The sequence below is a fragment of the Salvelinus alpinus genome, chromosome 34 (assembly GCF_045679555.1).
Source record: "Salvelinus alpinus chromosome 34, SLU_Salpinus.1, whole genome shotgun sequence".
Lineage (NCBI taxonomy): Eukaryota > Metazoa > Chordata > Actinopteri > Salmoniformes > Salmonidae > Salvelinus > Salvelinus alpinus.
This window is the reverse complement of record NC_092119.1, coordinates 24,638,938-24,657,834: the sequence shown is the minus strand read 5'-3', so window position 1 is coordinate 24,657,834 and position 18,897 is coordinate 24,638,938. Positions and strand designations below refer to the sequence as shown.

Below are 18,897 nucleotides of genomic sequence, written 5' to 3'. Positions count from 1 at the left end.
CCAGCATTATAATAACAAGTTAGAGCATGGTGAAGACAGCTCCACTTCCCTGACTCAGAACCCAGTCAGTTCGATTGTTCGTTTAACCCTGTTTGGACATGGATTCAAGGGCAGCAAGAGAGCTTTTTGAGTCTTCAAAACATTAGCCTACTTTTAAGCTGTGTTTGGACATCCAGCTTTTTGAAAATCATTTGACCACACTCACCACAGAGTTTCTGAATGTTCACTTTTTAATTCTGTTAACAAGCCTTCAAGAACCTGGGTTGGTACCAAGTGAGCAAACTCTCCAGAATTTACCTTAACATGCTATTCAAATCCAAAGATGGCCTCCTGGGTATTTTGACATTCGTATAAAGTGAACCCTGCTCTACATTAATGCCCTGGGGGTTAAGTTGCAACCCCCCCCCTAACATTATTACATGTCATCGGAGACCTTGGCTCCATTGTCAAAGTAAACAAAACAAAACATTGTGATAAAACAAATGTCTCCTAAAGGTGGTTCACGTTATCATGATTATGTTCTCATTCACTTGAGACTCTAGAGTGTTCCACCAGATAATTCATATTTGAGATATGGGTTTTTACAAACAATCATGAAACTCAGAGTGAATTGAACAGCACGTAAATCATGAATTGATGTCAATTGCAGACTTTCAGTCATTTTCAGTGAGAAACCTTCCAAATACCATTCAACCATCATGGAGACACCGCCAAAGGTATTCCATGTGTAAGGCCAAATGTCAAACCCAAATCAATGTGAGAGGAAGCACCAAGTGGGACTTCCTATTCTCTCACATGCTCTTGTTAATGACACGATCTAATTCCCTCCAGTGGGTCAGGGGCTTATTGTTCTTAGCTGTGTACAGTCCTGTGGCCAGAAGGAAACTCATCTACCATACGCAGACACGAGAGGGAAATTTCCCAGACTTAGCTTACGCTTAAGGGAAATATTGTTGTGGTTGCTGAGATGGCAACACGAGTGACGTTAGCGAAAACATACATTGCCAAGATGCACAAATAATCATGTGAGAAGTGTGCAGGTTTGAGGTTTTGAAAACCCCTTCGCTACAATTCCCATTGTATGAGGATAGCTAGGAAAACATTTCAATGGAACAACATTTGCATTTAAATAAACAGAGCCTTAAACGAATATGATCCAAGGTAATCTACAGTAGGCCAATCCAAATTGTTAGCTTATGGATGCGTAATGAGAGTTCTGATCCAGCCAATGACAATGAAGGTTTGTTGAATATGATGGACCACCCACAAGTGTGACCAAGACTGATAATATTATAACTCCGTTGCATAACACTACAGAGTTAACAACCTACATCATGAAGGACTTCCTACAGTATCTCATCTCAGTATTTGGTCTAAAGTAAAAGAGGAAATGGACTTAAAGGAGTCCACATCGAGATGCAAAAAAACATCTGAATGGTACAGGGCAGTTTTGATTACACATTACTGCCCACGGGACTGAGTTGGACCCAATATTTTCTCCTTAGATGCACACGCCACTGTAGGAGGTTCTGAAACAGCATGATTACCCCTCATTCTTGGATCAGCTTCAGAACTCAAAATCACTCCACATTTTGTGCATGAACACACTTCTGTAGCTCTGAATTTGTTAACCCTCTTTCCATAAAGCACAAAGGTAGAGGAGGAAAATAAAGTGCTTGTCAGGCTTGGAAGATGAAAGGGATCTTTTTTTTTTGCACTGTTTGAATCTTTCTCTCGCACACTCTCTTTCTCCTACTCTATACGATGCATTTCAAAAGCTTTCGCCGGACCAGGTGGGTGAGACCCTCTTGGGAAATCAGACCCTTCAGTCCCCAGTCAGATCTGCTTTCCAGAGTGCCACTTTGGAGAGAGAGAGAGGGTTACCATGGTAATCCAAATGGGATGATGCAAAGAAAATACAGGGATCTAGCCCTACCTGTGTTATTGAAAAGATTGAAAAACAAGAGGGCTTGGTCCGACTTCAGACGATTCCACGAAAAGGCCACAAAGACCTGTCAGTAACCGATAGCAACCTATCCAGATGGTACTTTGGAAACGAAACTCAGAACAGCGGAGTGACCTAAACGGGGCCTAATTATCCAGGATGATACAACGACAGATGGGGAGAGTGGAAACAGGGTCCTGGTTCTTGGGCTTGCAAAAACAACAAAGGAGCACGTTGGCCCTTCCGTAAGATATCTGGCCGCTTGGATCCAGCTATGCACGCATGCAGTGGTCCGGACACATGACGGAACTCTGAGCAAGATGATCTGTAAACACAGAGCTTTGATCCCTGGAAAGACTCACATCTGGAATGTAGGGGGGTGAGGGAATAGCCCAGGACATTGTGGTGGTGTCCCAGGGCAGGATATGGATACAGGATAGTTGGCCCCGGCACATACCATGAGTGAGTTCCTCTTTGGCTCAACCACATCTGAGTTGATTTATACTTTCCCTCTTTCTCTAGATAGTCCTTTTAAGAGAAGATTATCTACCACAAGGTTTTAGGTATTTTTGATATCCACTTTTAGTGGATAGTCGACATCGGACTGGAAGCAATATATCACTTCATCAAGAAATGATTTTGCTATTTTCTTGTGCAAATTTCATCTGGCGACGTGTAAAAGGTGTCATCAATCTATAACCGCAGACGCTGACAATACCAATTAAGTCAGCTTTTTATTTTCTTGTAGTTATACTGCAGCTTATCATACTGTCAGACACTGTGTTGTTGGGTTAAAGAGGATAGCCCCCATTGGAAGTAAATTAAAGATAAGAGGACATATTTTGACTGGGTAACCTATGTTAATGTCAAAGGCCCGGCCACAAGAATGCCCAGTCCACAGTAGGCAGGGCTTTCTCTCAGGAAAAAAGTGCTTGTTATATTCTATTACTTTTCCTGATAAGCCTATGCTGTTTTTGGCACAAGCAGCCAATGGCTATTGTTAATGAACTATAGTCTGTATTCCTGAACACAGCTGCTATGGAGTAAACTTGTCACTCAATATGTCCAAAGCGGCACCTTTTTAGGAACATTTGGCATCTAACTTTATTCCATCAACAGCCTACTTTCTCCATTAAATATGACTTTTATCCTAAATATTACATTATTTTCTATCCACAGTGACGAATAAGAAGCCGTCCCATGTGTCCATCACCAAGGTGAAGCAGTTCCAGGGCTCATTGTCCTTCAGTAAGAGGTCAATGTGGACCATCGACCAGCTGAGGCAGGTCAACGGCTGTGACCCCAACAGAGTGAGTTTACAGTACACTGAACTTCTATCTCCAGGGATTCATTTTTCCTGACCACATGACCTGACTGTTTCAGCAGGACAAATTCCAAATCACCCCCTAGAGACTGGTTCATGCGTGCATTCTTTTTCTATCTCGCTTTGTTTCTATCATTCTGTCTCTTTTTCCAAGGACTGTCCGGAGTTTGACTTGGCGTTCGACAATGCCTTTGACCAGTGGGTGGCTGGTTCGGCCGGCGAGAAGTGCACCTTTATCCAGATACTCCACCACACTTGCCAGCGCTACAGCTCTCAGAGCAAGCCAGAGTTTGTCAACTGTCAACCCAAACTGCTGGGAGGTAAGAGACATACAGTGACAAGACACACGTGCTCTCTCTCGCTTTCGCTATCTGTATGAAAGTGTCAGAGCTAGTGTTCTCACTCAAAGGTTTGTGGACTGGTTTTTCGACTTCTAGAAAGGAAAAGTTGCATTTTAAGTCATTCTACTGGAAAGTACTTAATTCTGTATGTAGAGAATGTTCAGTTCTGATTTATATAACGACACTGAGTAATTATTCCCATTGGCTTTGCAGAATATTCATTTTGAGGATCATTTATCCTGAGACGATGGAAAAGCCAGTCCACTGAGAACTAACCTTTTGTCCCAAGGAATAAAAACACACTCCCACATCCTCTAAGTACTAAACATAAACACAAGCTTATTAAAAAACCATACTTCACATTCCTAAGTTAACAATGCAACCAATTCCCTTAATGATTTGGCAACCTACACAAGTCATATGTAGTCATTTCCGGGGTGTAGCATGTTAGAGTTACAGGCAGAAGGTACTGGTTGAGATGGAAGTTTTCCTCTGTGTTCCAAGGAGTTGTGTAAGACCCTGCACCTCTTCTTAATCAGCTATTGATCTGTTTACCCTCTGTGTCCTCTAGCTCTGTGGTCTCTAGCTCTGTGGTCTCTAGCTCTGTGGTCTCTAGCTCGGTGGTCTCTAGCTCGGTGGTCTCTAGCTCTGTGGTCTCTAGCTCGGTGGTCTCTAGCTCTGCGGTCTCTAGCTCTGTGGTCTCTAGCTCTGCGGTCTCTAGCTCTGCGGTCTCTAGCTCTGCGGCCTCTAGCTCTGTGGCCTCTAGCTCTGTGGCCTCTAGCTCTGTGGCCTCTAGCTCTGTGGCCTCTAGCTCTGTGGCCTCTAGCTCTGTGGCCTCTAGCTCTGTGGCCTCTAACTCCGTGGTCTCTCCCCATTGGTCTCTAGCTCCATGGTCTCTCCCCAGTGGTCTCTAGCTCCATGGTCTCTCCTCAGTGGTCTCTAGCTCCATGGTCTCTCCTCAGTGGTCTCTAGCTCCATGGCCTCTCCTCAGTGGTCTCTAGCTCCATGGCCTCTCCTCAGTGGTCTCTTGATGAATTTATCCATACTATTTCATCCTTCCACAAGATATTGTCCCGAAACAAATCTAGGATTGCTACCCAAGCTGGCTGGTCATTCGTTCTACTGGTTCGGTTGCCAGAGACGCGACCCAGTCGTTCGTTCTAAATGTTCTATTGCCATACTGGCTGGCAACATTCGTATCTCTTTCTTGCTAGCTAGCAAACGACGGCTAACCTACAGTCACGTAAAACAATGCAGAAAGAATAACAACAGTAACGGCATTTGTTTAAGCTGTTTTCTATTGACATGTATTTGTATACATCCATAACAATGAGCTAATGAGGCTTGCAACTCCGTATTAGGAAGGTGTTCCTAATGTTTGGTATACTCAGTGAATGTTTCACCCTTATGCAACAACACATACAGTACCAGTCAAAAGTTTGGACACACCTACTCATTCCAGGGTTTTTCTTTATTTTTATTATTTTCTACATTGTAGAATAATAGTGAAGACATCAAAACTATAAAATAACACATATGGAATCATGTAGTAACCAAAAAAGTGTTAAACAAATCAAAATATATTTTACTTCAAAGGGTGCATCTCGAAGTAGCCACCCTTTGCCTTGATGACAGCTTTGCACACTTTTGACATTCTCTCAACCAGCTTAAATGATTTTGTGTGTTTTTTCATAGTGTTCTAAAATGTAGAAAATAGTAAAAAATAAAGATAAACCCTGGAATGAGTAGGTGTGTCCAAACTTCCGACTGGTACCCTAGGCCTATACATGTGTAGTACACATCAAACCCTTTACACAAAGCACTCGCAATATTGGTTTCTTATGGAACAGTAGCTCCAGTATTTGGCATCGGTTATTCGTTATTTTAATGTCAACCTGCTCAACCGGTAATTGACTTAAGAGATTAGTTTCACTATCATTATCCGATCCACGATTCTGTTATCAATTGAATACACGTTATATTAGTTACAGGCTTTAGAAATAAATTAACCTGACATTGCCCTTCCTGCTCAGTCTTCTCATATGAAACTCTCATCTATGCCATAATGAGTAGCGTGACTGACAGCCCAGCCAGAGACCTAGTGACAGGAGGAGAGGATGCCCGAGTGCTGCCACCACTGTCCCCTCCAGTTTAAGTCTCACACCAGTGCAAAACAAAAATCATGACGCTGCTCAGGTGTGGGACAATAACTGTGTTGGACGCCTCTCTTCTGACTCACCTACCTGGGGATGACAGAAACCCAACTACAAAGTTATCAGTTTAGTGGAACAGGACCACAGTCAAGATTCATACACATATGCAGTAATATATTAGAAAGTCTGCTATAGGTATAGCTCAACCCTTTTGTGCAACAACAGTATTGTATTGCATAGCACTGTACTGTAGTAAAATCAATTTAGCTACACTGGACTTGTACCTTCCCAGATTACAAGAATATTCCATCAGTCAATGTAACAATGAACAAGGTTCGTCCCATTGAACCTGAGCTGATTGTCACAAAGAACACAAATCGAGTCAACGGGTCAGAGGCACCATGTTGTCGTTTACACACTACCTTGTTGGGGTTGACATGGTCACTATAATGGTGCTTGTTGTTGTGTGTTGAAGGCTTGTATAGATTACTTGTTGTGACTAAGATGCCTTCGATAACATCTTATTACTTCTCAGCTAGAACACACGGTATAATGACCCACTGGAGGATTCTGGGATATTGCTCTTTCATGCTGATTAGATTTGCCTTTATTAACACTGAACTATGAACAGAACAGAGACACTTACTCTACACTGGATCATCCTGACAGGCAATTATCTATTCTACACAAGATCTCCACTCAATACCTCGTCCTCTTTGTTAGCCGTGAAAACACAAAGAAATGGCTTGTCACTTTGCCACCGTTTGTATGCGGCAGAGTCGTATGTCTTAGTGAACATGATATTAATTGGCTGGTCTGATCTCCGGGACAGTTGTTGTTATGGGCTGAGAGGAGATTGTAAAGGCTTGATAGGACAGGACAAGGTCGACAGGCTTATTGTGGATTCTGTTAGTTTATGAGGAACCTTGTTCATCCTTTATCTAAGAGACATATCAGGCCTGCTGATTCACTCTGCCAGATGTACTTAATCTGAAGAAAGGTGTGGAATCATAATACAGAGGTGGGCTTTAAGAGGGGGGTGCTCTAAAACGCACTCCGTTGCTGTACTTCCCCTTGTGGTAGCGGGATGAACTACATACACAATGGATGTTGAGACAAAAAAGCGCATGAAATACACCTAATACTTGTTTCTCTTATTCATTGACTGGAAATTGAAACTACAGAGTGCAATTTTATTGCTATTGATTGAATAAAGACAGGCATATTTTTCTCATCAGACTTCCATCACGGTCACGTGTCATTGCTTGTCTCTGTACTCAGTGTTGTGTAGGTGTTTCCCTCAACTTACGAGGCAGAGGCATAGTCCCTTTTTAGATCTGTGTAGAGGAGATGTGGAGCCAGGCACTTATTTCGGGATACTTGATGGGCCGTGTAATAGGGCCTGAAATAAAGCAGCATTGCTGGACTAATTTGGTAATCGCCTCGTTATCAGGCTAGACTGCCAAGCTGCAGCGCGCCCTCATCCCCATGATTCTCCCAGGCCTCTGCTTCAGTGGCAGATCTTGTCTTGGAATGGTGAGAGGGAGTTTAAAATGGTGCCTGCTTCTTTTATCACTTTTTGAATTCTAGGATGCTAAATGGTAATCTAGTCGTATTTTCTTGCCATTGAACCATTTTGGAAACTGTCATGCAAATGCGTACTGTCAGGATGGCACTTCAAGCAGACATCTTTGCTCCATTGTAAACTGTTGTGAGATCTCTTATGGGATACAGAACTAATACATCATGCAGTCAAATTAACCTCAAGTGAAACTTGTTAGAATACTGGCTACCTTTTCATCAATTTAATAACAAACAAAGCTTCATTTCTATTTAAACTGTCCCCTAACTTCCCTAATCAATTCCAGTTACCCTAAATTTAAATATGTATATGTTTCATAATACCTTTTGTTAGAATGAAACCCTTTCAAAAACATAACAAGTACATTACATTAGTTAACCAAAGTGAACCAAAATGATCATATTAGAGCAAACTGTACTGTGGATTAACAAGTAATATCCAAAATGTTGTAATCTCTTGGGTCCAACATAAAATAACAGTACAAACAGTACAAAATTCCTTTTCCATTTTCTTGTCACAGACGATGAAACTGTAGATTCAGTCGTTTTCTGTTGCAAGGTCTTTTTGAACAGAATGAGGAAAGAAGTTGTTATAAACAGTCGACGGCAAGGTCGGCATCTACTTTTACGAGGTAAGCACAGAAAAAATGATATATTCAACTAAAATTATATATACTTTTACTAACAAGGCAGTTAAGTCCCTCAATCTGACATCTGACAAGGACAGTAACATTCGGGTTGGGATGGTCATGGAATTTCTGGTGTCGGTGATTGGCGTGTCATATGTACGCGGTCAGTTTGGGGAAGGAAATTTTCACCATAAAAATTAACCTTTATAATAAAGCATTGCATGCATCATCACATTTGGAGACTTATGTAAGATACTACTATCCCGAATGTGATGAGAAATTGGATAATTTAGGCTAATACTATATTTGAATCACTGTTAGCAAAAAGGACTTCAATGCAGCAAGTAATGGAGTAGGCTAGGCTATATCATATACATTTCTTCTCCTTTTTTTGCAAGGGAAAAATGTGGTCTTTTATCAACACATTGCATTCAATTTTACTACACTTTATATGAATGGAGAGATTAGCAGAATCTTTTTTAACATGACTTTCAAGTGGCATTGACCCAATAATAAAGACATTGAATATGCACACTCAGTGGGGATATGGCCAATGCTCCACTGGTGCCAATAAGATAGGCTACAGTTTTTATTTTATTTTGACAACTAAAAGACAGTCTTTTCATTGTCTTCTCTTTACAGCAATAGCTATTTGCTTTCTAAACTAGGTTTTCCTGTGATTGTATTTTGAAATATTGCAAAATGCCTCTTTCACAACTCAACAATCATCTATTTGCTGTGCTCACTGCCCAAATTGTGTGCCTATCCGACAAGCCCAGTGCAGTCAAAAACTAGATGTTTCTATGTTTTATATATACATTTCCACACTATGAGGTTGGAATATTACTGTGAACTTGTGAAAATTATGACGAGGGCCTTTTAGTGTAAGAGCTGTTTGAAAAGACTGCCTTAAATTTCTGTCTGTTTTGGTGGGATGGAGTTTTTGCCTGCCTGGTAACATCACTAGGTGGTAAATGAGTTCCAAACCTTTGCCAATAACAGATATTTTTTCATTTTCAGACAGTTCTAACAATATTTTTGCCACTCGAAATTGCTCTTTGCTAAGAAGCTATTTTTGTTTCTTAATTTTAATTGAAAACAGACACAGCAAGGTGCTTAGTGCCTCCAAAAAGTATTCACACACCTTGACTTTTTCCAAATTTTGTTGTTACAGCCTGAATTTGAAATTGATTAAATTAAAATGTTGTGTCACTGGCCTACACACAATACCCCATAATGTCAAACTGTATTTTGTTTTTTAATTAAATGAAAGCTGAAATGTCTTGAGTCAATAAGTATTCAACCCCTTTGTTATGGCAAGACGAAATACATTCAGGAGTAAACATTTGATTAACAAGTCACATAAGTTGCATGGACTCACTCTGTGTGCAATAATGTGTCTAACATTATTTATTTTTTATGACTGCCTCATTGATGTACCCCACACATGCATTTATCAGTAAGGTCCCTCAGTCGAGCAGTGCATTTCTCGAGCAGTGCTTTTTAAACACAGATTCAACCACAAAGACCAATGAGCTTTTCCAATGCCTCGCAAAGAGGAGCACCTATTGGAATAGGAACCTATTAGAATAATAAAAAAACGGACATTGAATATCCCTTTGAGAATGGTGAAGTTATTAATTACACTTTGGATGGTGTATCAATACACCCAGTTACTACAAAGATACAGGCGTCCCTTCTAACTACGTTTCCAGAGAGGAAGGAAAACGCTTAAGGATTTCACCATGAGGCCAATGGTGACTTTAAAACAGTTAGTTTAATGGCTGTGATAGGAGAACGATTAGGATGGATCAGCAACATTGTATTACTCCACAATACTAACCTAAATGACAGAGTGAAAAGAAGGAAGCCTGTATAGAATATACACTGCTCAAAAAAATAAAGGGAACACTTAAACAACACAATGTAACTCCAAGTCAATCACACTTCTGTGAAATCAAACTGTCCACTTAGGAAGCAACACTGATTGACAATAAATTTCACATGCTGTTGTGCAAATGGAATAGACAAAAGGTGGAAATTATAGGCAATTAGCAAGACACCCCCAATAAAGGAGTGGTTCTGCAGGTGGTGACCACAGACCACTTCTCAGTTCCTATGCTTCCTGGCTGATGTTTTGGTCACTTTTGAATGCTGGCGGTGCTTTCACTCTAGTGGTAGCATGAGACGGAGTCTACAACCCACACAAGTGGCTCAGGTAGTGCAGCTCATCCAGGATGGCACATCAATGCAAGCTGTGGCAAGAAGGTTTGCTGTGTCTGTCAGCGTAGTGTCCAGAGCATGGAGGCGCTACCAGGAGACAGGCCAGTACATCAGGAGACGTGGAGGAGGCCGTAGGAGGGCAACAACCCAGCAGCAGGACCGCTACCTCCGCCTTTGTGCAAGGAGGAGCACTGCCAGAGCCCTGCAAAATGACCTCCAGCAGGCCACAAATGTGCAAATGTGCACAAATGTCCCTCTAAATTCCTTTTCTTGGCATCGTTCGAGTCATCTCCCCCAGTCCCAGTAGCACCACCACCCCTGCCTCTGCCCCCCGCCACCATCTCTTTCAGGAGTCCTTATGTCATTCAAATCATCCCCTTCACCTCTGTATCTTAGGTCGAAGAGGGAAGAGATGGACAGAAGTTATTTTATTGTCAGTAGGCTGTACATGTCCTCGAGGACACTGGACATCATCTTTGGTGAGGTCGGGCTTCAGCAGATCTCCCGTCAGTAACTGGAGCACAGGCTTCACTGACGAGACGGTGACGTAACTCTCACCAGAGAGAACATCAGTGAAGTCAGCCACAGGTTTCAATGCTGCTTGGACGGATGACAAGACGTCTTGTCCTGCCATGAGGTGATTATGTTTATGACCAGGACTCATTCGATGGCTGTTGCTCGCTCCAAAATACTCTGTACCATTTTCTGTTTCGTTCCCCACCGTGTTAAGCAATCCTGTGGAATTAAACATAGTTTATATACCAATTCCTCATCCATATACACTTGAAGTCAGAAGTTTACATACACTTAGGTTGGAGTCATTAAAGCTCGTTTTTCAACCACTCCACAAATTCCTTGTTAACAAACTATAGTTTTGGCAAGTCGGTTCGGACACCTACTTATATATATATACCCACATAATTTTCCTCCCTCATGATGCCATCTATTTTGTGAAGGGCCCCAGTCCCTCCTGCAGCAAAGCACCCCCACACCATGATGCTGCGACCCCCGTGCTTCATGGTTGGGATGGTGTTCTTCGGCTTGCAAGCGTCCCTCCTTTTCCTCCAAACATAACGATGGTCATGATGGCCAAACAGTTATATTTTTGTTTCATCAGACCAGAGGACATTTCTCCAAAAAGTACGATCTTTGTCCCCATGTGCAGTTGCAAACCGTAGTCTGCCTTTTTTATGGGGGTTTTGGAGCAATGGCTTCTTCCTTGCTGAGCGGTCTTTCAGGTTATGTCGATATAGGACTCGTTTTACTGTGGATATAGATACTTTTGTACCTGTTTCCTACAGCATCTTCACATGGTCCTTTGCTGTTGTTCTGGGATTGATTTGCACTTTTCTCACCAATGTACGTTAATCTCTAGGAGACAGAACGCGTCTCCTTCCTGAGCGGTATGACAGCTGCGTGGTCCCATGGTGTTTATACTTGCATACATTGTTTGTACAGATGAACGTGGTACCTTCAGGCATTTGGAAATTGCTCACAAGGATGAACCAGACTTGTGGAGGTCTACAATGTTTTTTTCTGAGGTCTTGGCTGATTTCTTCTGATTTTCCTATGATGTCAGGCAAAGAGGCTGAGTTTGAAAGTAGGCCTTGAAATACATCCACAGGTACACCTCCAATTGACTCAAATTATGTCAATTAGCATATTAGAAGCTTTTAAAGCCGTGACATCATTTTCTGGAATTTTCTAAGCTGTTTAAAGGCTCAGTCAACTTAGTGTATGTAAACTTTTGACCCACTGGAATTGTGATACAGTGAATTGTAAGTGAAATAATCTGTCTGTTAACAATTGTTGGAAAAATTACTTGTGTCATGCACAAAGTAGATGTCCTAACCGACTTGCCAAAACTATAGTTTGTTAACAAGAAATTTGTGGAGTCGTTGAAAAACGGGTTTTAATGACTCCAACCTAAGTGTATGTAAACCTCCGACTTCAACTGTACCTTCTCCCCAGTAACTCTGTCAAATGTACAAATTATTCTTCCTTTAAGTGCTCGCAATTTATCAGTGTCCCGATTTTGTATAGTGTGCCTCGAGCAAGACTTGTGCCACACTGAGTTGCCGCTGACCAGATGTGGATGGCGTGGCAGTAGCAGCAGCTGTGGTGGCTAACCCAAGTTTGGCATAGGCCGTAGGGTGGTTAATCCTCAGGTGGTTCCAAAGATTTTTGGTGCTGAAATTATTAGTAGGAATGGTTTTTGCACATATTCTGCAAACAGGCTGGTCCAAGTCATCTGGTTCTCCATCGTTGCTAGGTTTGAAACAGAAATGTGCACAAATGTTTTTCACCTCACTCCTCCGATCTACTGTAATAATGATGAGGCCAGATGTGAGGGTCAGAGGCTACCCCCCCCCCCCCCCATCTACCCTGTAGGCTATAGGATCGACGGGTACTATAGGTACCCCCGGTCCCAACTTCCTATCCGCACCCCACCCCCGCGTATAGGGGATTTGCTGATTATGGTGCATCAAAAGATAGTTGGAAAGACGAGGAGATGTATACAGTTAGCAAAACAATAACATATCATCAATAGTTAACACTCCCACTATGGGTAAAGTATATCTACATTCAAATAAAGTTAATCATTTATTTTATTCAAAACAAATGTTTTTTTATACAGTTTTGATGGTTATTTCATTTTCATGACGGTCTTCATCCAAGACCGCCAATGTCATGGTTATCCAGTTACCGTTACAGCCCTAAAATACAGTCACAAAATTACCATGAATTTCTATATTCACCTCAATACCAATTAATGCTCAAATTCCTCTTGAACTAATATTAGCAAGGCAATTATGAACAGGGTTATGTTTTTTCAGTATAATATGCAACCCTCAATCAATCAATCAGTGAAATGTCTTTTATAAATCCCTTTTTACATCAGCAGTTGTTAAAAGTGCTTATACAGATGCCCAGCTTAAAACCCCAAAGAGCAAGCAATGCAGATGTGAAAGCACAGTGGCTATGAAAAACTCCCAAAAAAGGCATGAAGCTAGGAAGAAACTTAAAAAGAAACTTGGCTCTGAGGGGTGGCCAATCCTCTTCTGGCTGTGTCGGGTGGAGATTATTAGAATACATGGCCATTAAGGCCAGATTGTTTTACACTGACATTTAAACTTTCATGTGGGCAATTTGCTCAATTAGTCAGACAGTGTTTCTATGGTACATTGAGGCAGAATGTTCCATGTTTGTTTCCATTAGCATCCCCAGTCCCTGACTGCTGCACACCTATCAGCAGAGCAGTGAAGAAACGAAAGGGCAACCACCCTACTAGCTACTGTAGCAAGGTTGAATTCCCTCCATGCTGAAAATGTCAGAAGAATCTTGTTTTTCCTAATTACTTTAACTTCAGGGTCGAACGAGGATTAACACAGTATTAAGAGCAGCGGGCAGCTCAGGTTAGAAGTTAATGTCAGGATTTGCATTTGAATTAAATTGCAGATACCTGAAGGAGGAGTTGGGAACATCCAATTTGATTTGTCTCCTAATCTGTATAGGAGGGCATAGTAGGGCGGTTGGTTTCCCTGCTGCCAGCTGGGGGTTTTGGTGGGCACAGCGGTAGCGGTGTGTGCCAGCGTGATACCATCCTGTTGGGTGGTGACACTTCAGTTCATCCTGTGTTGGTTACGCCAGTCTCTGTTGATCTTTCTTATCTCTCCTCTTTTTTTCCTTCTACTAAATGTATTGGGAAATCACGGTATTTAACAAACTCTAAAGTACTTTTTTAGAAGTGTGTGGTCTATGCGCAGGCTGCTCGAGATTATTGGATTGACAGTTCTGTGCGCCTAGTGATGGGCATTATTTCCACTTCAGAAGCGGCATTCCTTTACAGAAAAGAAAAATGCCTATTCAGTGGCACTTTGAATCTATCACCATAGAAGGTTTCGTGTTGGCGTTTTAAAAGCCATAGTGTAACCTTACAGACAAACAAACATGCCATAGCCGAGGTACTTTCAAGGGTATATAACTGTGCTAGATATACTGTACAGTGCATTCGGAAAGTATTCAGACCCCTTCACTTTTTCAAAATTTTGTTATGTTACAGACTTAATCTAAAATGGATTAAATTCATTTTTTTCCTGATCAATCTACACACAATACCCCATAATGACAAAGTGAAAACAGGTTTTTAGAAAATGTTTGCAAATGTATTACAAATAAAAAACAGATTACTTATTTACACAAGTTTTCTGACACTTTGCTATGAGACTTGAAATGAGCTCAGGTGCATCCTGTTGCCATTGATCATCCTTGATGTTTTCTACAACTTGATTGGAGTCCACCTGTGGTAAATTCAATTGATTGGACATGATTTGGAAAGGCACACACCTGCCTATAGAAGGTCCCACAGTTGAGCAAAAATCAAACCAGGAGTTCGAAGGAATTTGTCTGTAGAGCTCCGAGACAGGATTTTGTAGAGGCACAGATCTGGGGAAGGGTACCAAAACATTTCTGCAGCATTGAAGGTCCCCAAGAACAAATTGGCCTCTCTCATTCTTAAATGGAAGGAGTTTGGAACCACCAAGACTTTTCCTAGAGCTGGCCGCCCAGCCAAACTGAGCAATCGGTGGAGAAGGGCCTTGGTCAGGGAGGTGACTAAGAACCCGATCGTCACTCTGACAGAGCTCTAGAGTTCCTCTGTGGAGGTGGGAGAACCTTCCAGAAGGACAACCATCTCTGCAGCACTCTACCAATCAGGCCTTTATGGTAGAGTGGCCAGACAGAAGCCACTCCTCAGTGAAAGGCACATGACAGGCTGCTTGGAGTTTGCGAAAAGGCATCTAAAGACTCTCAGACCATGAGGAAGAATATTCTCTGATCTGATGAAACCAAGTCTGAACTCTTTGGCCTGAATGCCAATTGTCACAACTGGAGGAAACCAGGCAGCACTCATCACCTGGCAAAATACCATCCCTACGGTGAAGCATGGTGGTGGCAGCATCATGCTGTGGGGATGTTTTTCAGCGGCAGGGACTGGGAGACTAGTCAGGATTGAGGGAAAGATGAACGGAATAAAGTACAGAGATCCTTGATGAAAACCTGATCGAGAGTACTCAGCACCTCAGACTGGGGTGAAGGTTCACCTTCCAACAGGACAACAACCCTAAGCACACAGCCAAGACAACCCTACTGTACACAATGCTACACATTTTCAAGTAGCACTAGTTTAAGGTGAACAACAACAAAGGCCTTTAGTCATAACTATTATGGAAAGTGTTTGATAAAATGTATAATGTACAGATAAGTAGATGGTGCTGCTACTCTACAGGAGAGTGTCTCTTAGCCCCATTTCTCTTAAAACACCCACTGAGACTTCAGGGCAGCGTACTGGCACACAATTCATACTGGATGGTAATTGACTTTGCTTGAGCTTGCATTTTTAAGATATAGTAAATATGTAGGCTTATGCAAGAGTGTGTTTAAGCTTGCAAGCATGTGTGTCCCTGTAAGAATATATGCCTGCGCGTGTGCGTGCATTGGTGTGAGTGTCTGAACTGGGTGAGTTACATAACCAATCAAGCAGGCTTTGACAGCAAATGGCGGTTGACAGTCCTCATCATTAGGACGATTAAAATCGTTCACAATCACAACATTACATTGTGTTGGCCTGACCTGTGATCACTTGATGGGGCATTTGACCTTTCTTTCACTTTTGTTGCAAAAAAAGGGTTTTGTCTTTTGTTCTGTCCCCTTTTGTTTTACAGGCGGGCCCTGATTATGTTGATATCATGGGAGTGTAGAAACACATTCTCCCTGCATTGTTGAAGTAGGAGTTCCCTGGGACATAGAACACTGACTCAGGAAGGTCAGGTTCCTTCACAGGGATAGTCAGTTAATTCTTTACGAAAGCCCCATTTCAGAAAAACTCACTAGCCAAACAGAAGTACATTATCATAACAAATTAGAGGTCGACCGTTTATGATTTTTCAACGCCGATACCGATTTATTGGAGGACCAAAAAAGCCGATACCGATTAATCGGCCGATTTAATTTTTTATTTGTAGTAATACTGAATGAACACTTATTTTAACTTAATATAATACATCAATAAAATCAATTTAGCCTCAAATAAATAATGAAACATGTTCAATTTGGTTTAAATAATGCAAAAACAAAGTGTTGGAGAAGAAAGTAAAAGTGCAATATGTGCCATGTAAAAAAGCTACGTTTAAGTTCCTTGCTCAGAACATGAGAACATATGAAAGCTGGTGGTTCCTTTTAACATGAGTCTTCAATATTCCCAGGTAAGAAGTTTTAGGTTGTAGTTATTATAGGAATTATAGGACTATTTCTCTCTATACCATTTGTATTTCATATACCTTTGACTATTGGATGTTTTTATAGGCACTTTAGTATTGCCAGTGTAAGAGTATAGCTTCCGTCCCTCTCCTCGCCCCTATCTGGGCTCGAACCAGGAACACATCGACAACAGCCACCCTCGAAGCATCGTTACCCATCGCTCCACAAAAGCCGCGGCCCTTGCAGAGTAAGGGGAACAACTACTCCAAGTCTCAAAGTGAGTGACGTTTGAAACGCTATTTGCGCGCACCCCGCTAACTAGCTAGCCATTTCACATCGGTTACACCAGCCTAATCTCGGGAGTTGATAGGCTTGAAGTCATAAACAGCTCAATGCTTGAAGCATTGCGAAGAGCTGCTGGAAAAACGCACGAAAGTGCTGTTTGAATGAATGCTTATGAGCCTCCTGCTGCCTACCATCGCTCAGTCAGACTGCTCAATCAAATATCAAATCATAGACTTAATTATAACATAATAACACACAGAAATACGAGCCTTTGGTCATTAATATGGTCGAATCCGGAAACTATAATTTCGAAAACAAAACATTTTTTCTTTCAGTGAAATACGGAACCGTTCCGTATTTTATCTAATGGGTGGCATCCATAAGTCTAAATATTCTAAACCTTCAATGTTATATCATAATTACGTAAAATTCTTGCAAATTAGTTCGCAACGAGCCAGACGGCCCAAACTGTTGCATATACCCTGACTCTGCGTACAATGAACGCAAGAGAAGTGACACAATTTCACCTGGTTAATATTGCCTGCTAACCTGGATTTCTTTTAGCTAAATATGCAGGTTTAAAATATATACTTCTGTGTGTTGATTTTAAGAAAGGCATTGATGTTTATGGTTAGGTACAGTCGTGCAACGATTGTGCTTTTTTCGCAAATGCGCTTTTGTTAAATCATCCCCCGTTTGGCGAAGTTGGCTGTCTTTGTTAGGAAGAAATAGTCTTCACACAGTTTGCAATGAGCTAGGCGGCCCAAACTGCTGCATATACCCTGACTCTGTTGCAAGAGAAGTGACACCATTTTTCCTAGTTAAAAGAAATTCATGTTGGCAGGCAATATTAACTAAATATGCATGTTTAAAAAATATATACTTGTGTATTGATTTTAAGAAAGGCATTGATGTTTATGGTTAGGTACACGTTGGAGCAACGACAGTCCTTTTTCGCGAATGCCACCGCATCGATTATATGCAACGCAGGACACGCTAGATAAACTAGTAATATCATCAGCCATGTGTAGTTAACTAGTCATTATGATTGATTGATTGTTTTTTATAAGATAAGTTTAATGCTACCTAGCAACTTACCTTGGCTTCTTACTGCATTCGCGTAACAGGCAGGCTCCTCATGGAGTGCAATGTAATCAGGTGGTTAAAGCGTTGGACTAGTTAACCGTAAGGTTGCAAGATGGAATCCCCGAGCTGACAAGGTAAAAATCTGTCGTTCTGCCCCTGAACAAGGCAGTTAACCCACCGTTCCTAGGCCGTCATTGAAAATAAGAATGTGTTCTTAACTGACTTGCCTAGTTAAATAAAGGTGTAAAAAAAAATCTTTAACATTTTTATTTTATTTTTAATTCGGCCAAATCGTTGTCCAAAAATATACCCATTTCCGATTGTTATGAAAATTTGAAATCGGTCGACCTCTATAACAAATGTCAAAGCAACACTTCGCCCAAATTTGTTTTGCCAGCTCTCTCACCCGACTTTAACACTGAAGTGGCATTTTGCAATGAACGGAGATTGCCTTGGTTTCCCAAAAAAACAAAACAGAGGTGCTTGTTAAAGGCAAGGCATCACTTCCCCCATGTTCTTGTGGAGAGAAATCTCAACAGAATCCGAGGACAGTGTTGAATCACCATGCCATTCCTCACATCTACAAATCCCCCTTACAGCATGACGGCACCTAAATCAACTCTACAGAGTAAAGACCCAGGGCCATACAGTCACCACACAACCTGCCTCCCTGCTATTCTCTTTAATGACATTCACCATAGGAGGGGGGACTCAACCAGCATAGGAGGGGGGACTCAACCAGCATCCAGGCCGGAACCACCCTGCCCAGGGAAACAAGTGAGAAGCAAGAAAGAGACGGAAGAGTGTATGTGGGATGTCTCTGGGCTCTCTCTCAGTAGAAGGGGGGGATAAACGGGATCTGGATGGAGGTAAAGAGCTCTCATCCCTCCTTCTCTGTTTTCAGGGGAAAATTAGTTTTTTTAAGGGATTGGAGGGAGACATAGAGGAAGACTTGACACCTGTGTCCCAATACAAGTACTTAGTTTTCACTACTGTGAGGAAGATGCTAAATAAACACTTCTCCTTCCCTGGACTGTAATGAAATCCAGAGCCTTGAGGGAAGTCAAATCCG

At 41.7% G+C, this 18,897-nt stretch overlaps 1 protein-coding gene across 3 annotated transcripts in view; it reads left to right on the top strand.

The window, feature by feature from the left end:
• Nucleotides 1-18,897, top strand: part of LOC139563425 (syntaxin-binding protein 6-like) — a 133,367-nt gene that overhangs the window by 104,249 nt on the left and 10,221 nt on the right. Inside the window, exons 3-5 of one of the 3 annotated variants that reach the window (XM_071382086.1) lie at nucleotides 3,125-3,255; nucleotides 3,424-3,589; nucleotides 7,866-7,976. The exons of 1 other annotated variant lie outside the window; for it this stretch is intronic. In XM_071382086.1, coding sequence (XP_071238187.1) covers nucleotides 3,125-3,255; nucleotides 3,424-3,589; nucleotides 7,866-7,976 — 408 coding nt within the window. The remainder of the gene's footprint in view (nucleotides 1-3,124; nucleotides 3,256-3,423; nucleotides 3,590-7,865; nucleotides 7,977-18,897) is intronic. One more of the 3 variants, XM_071382088.1, reaches the window with a different exon arrangement.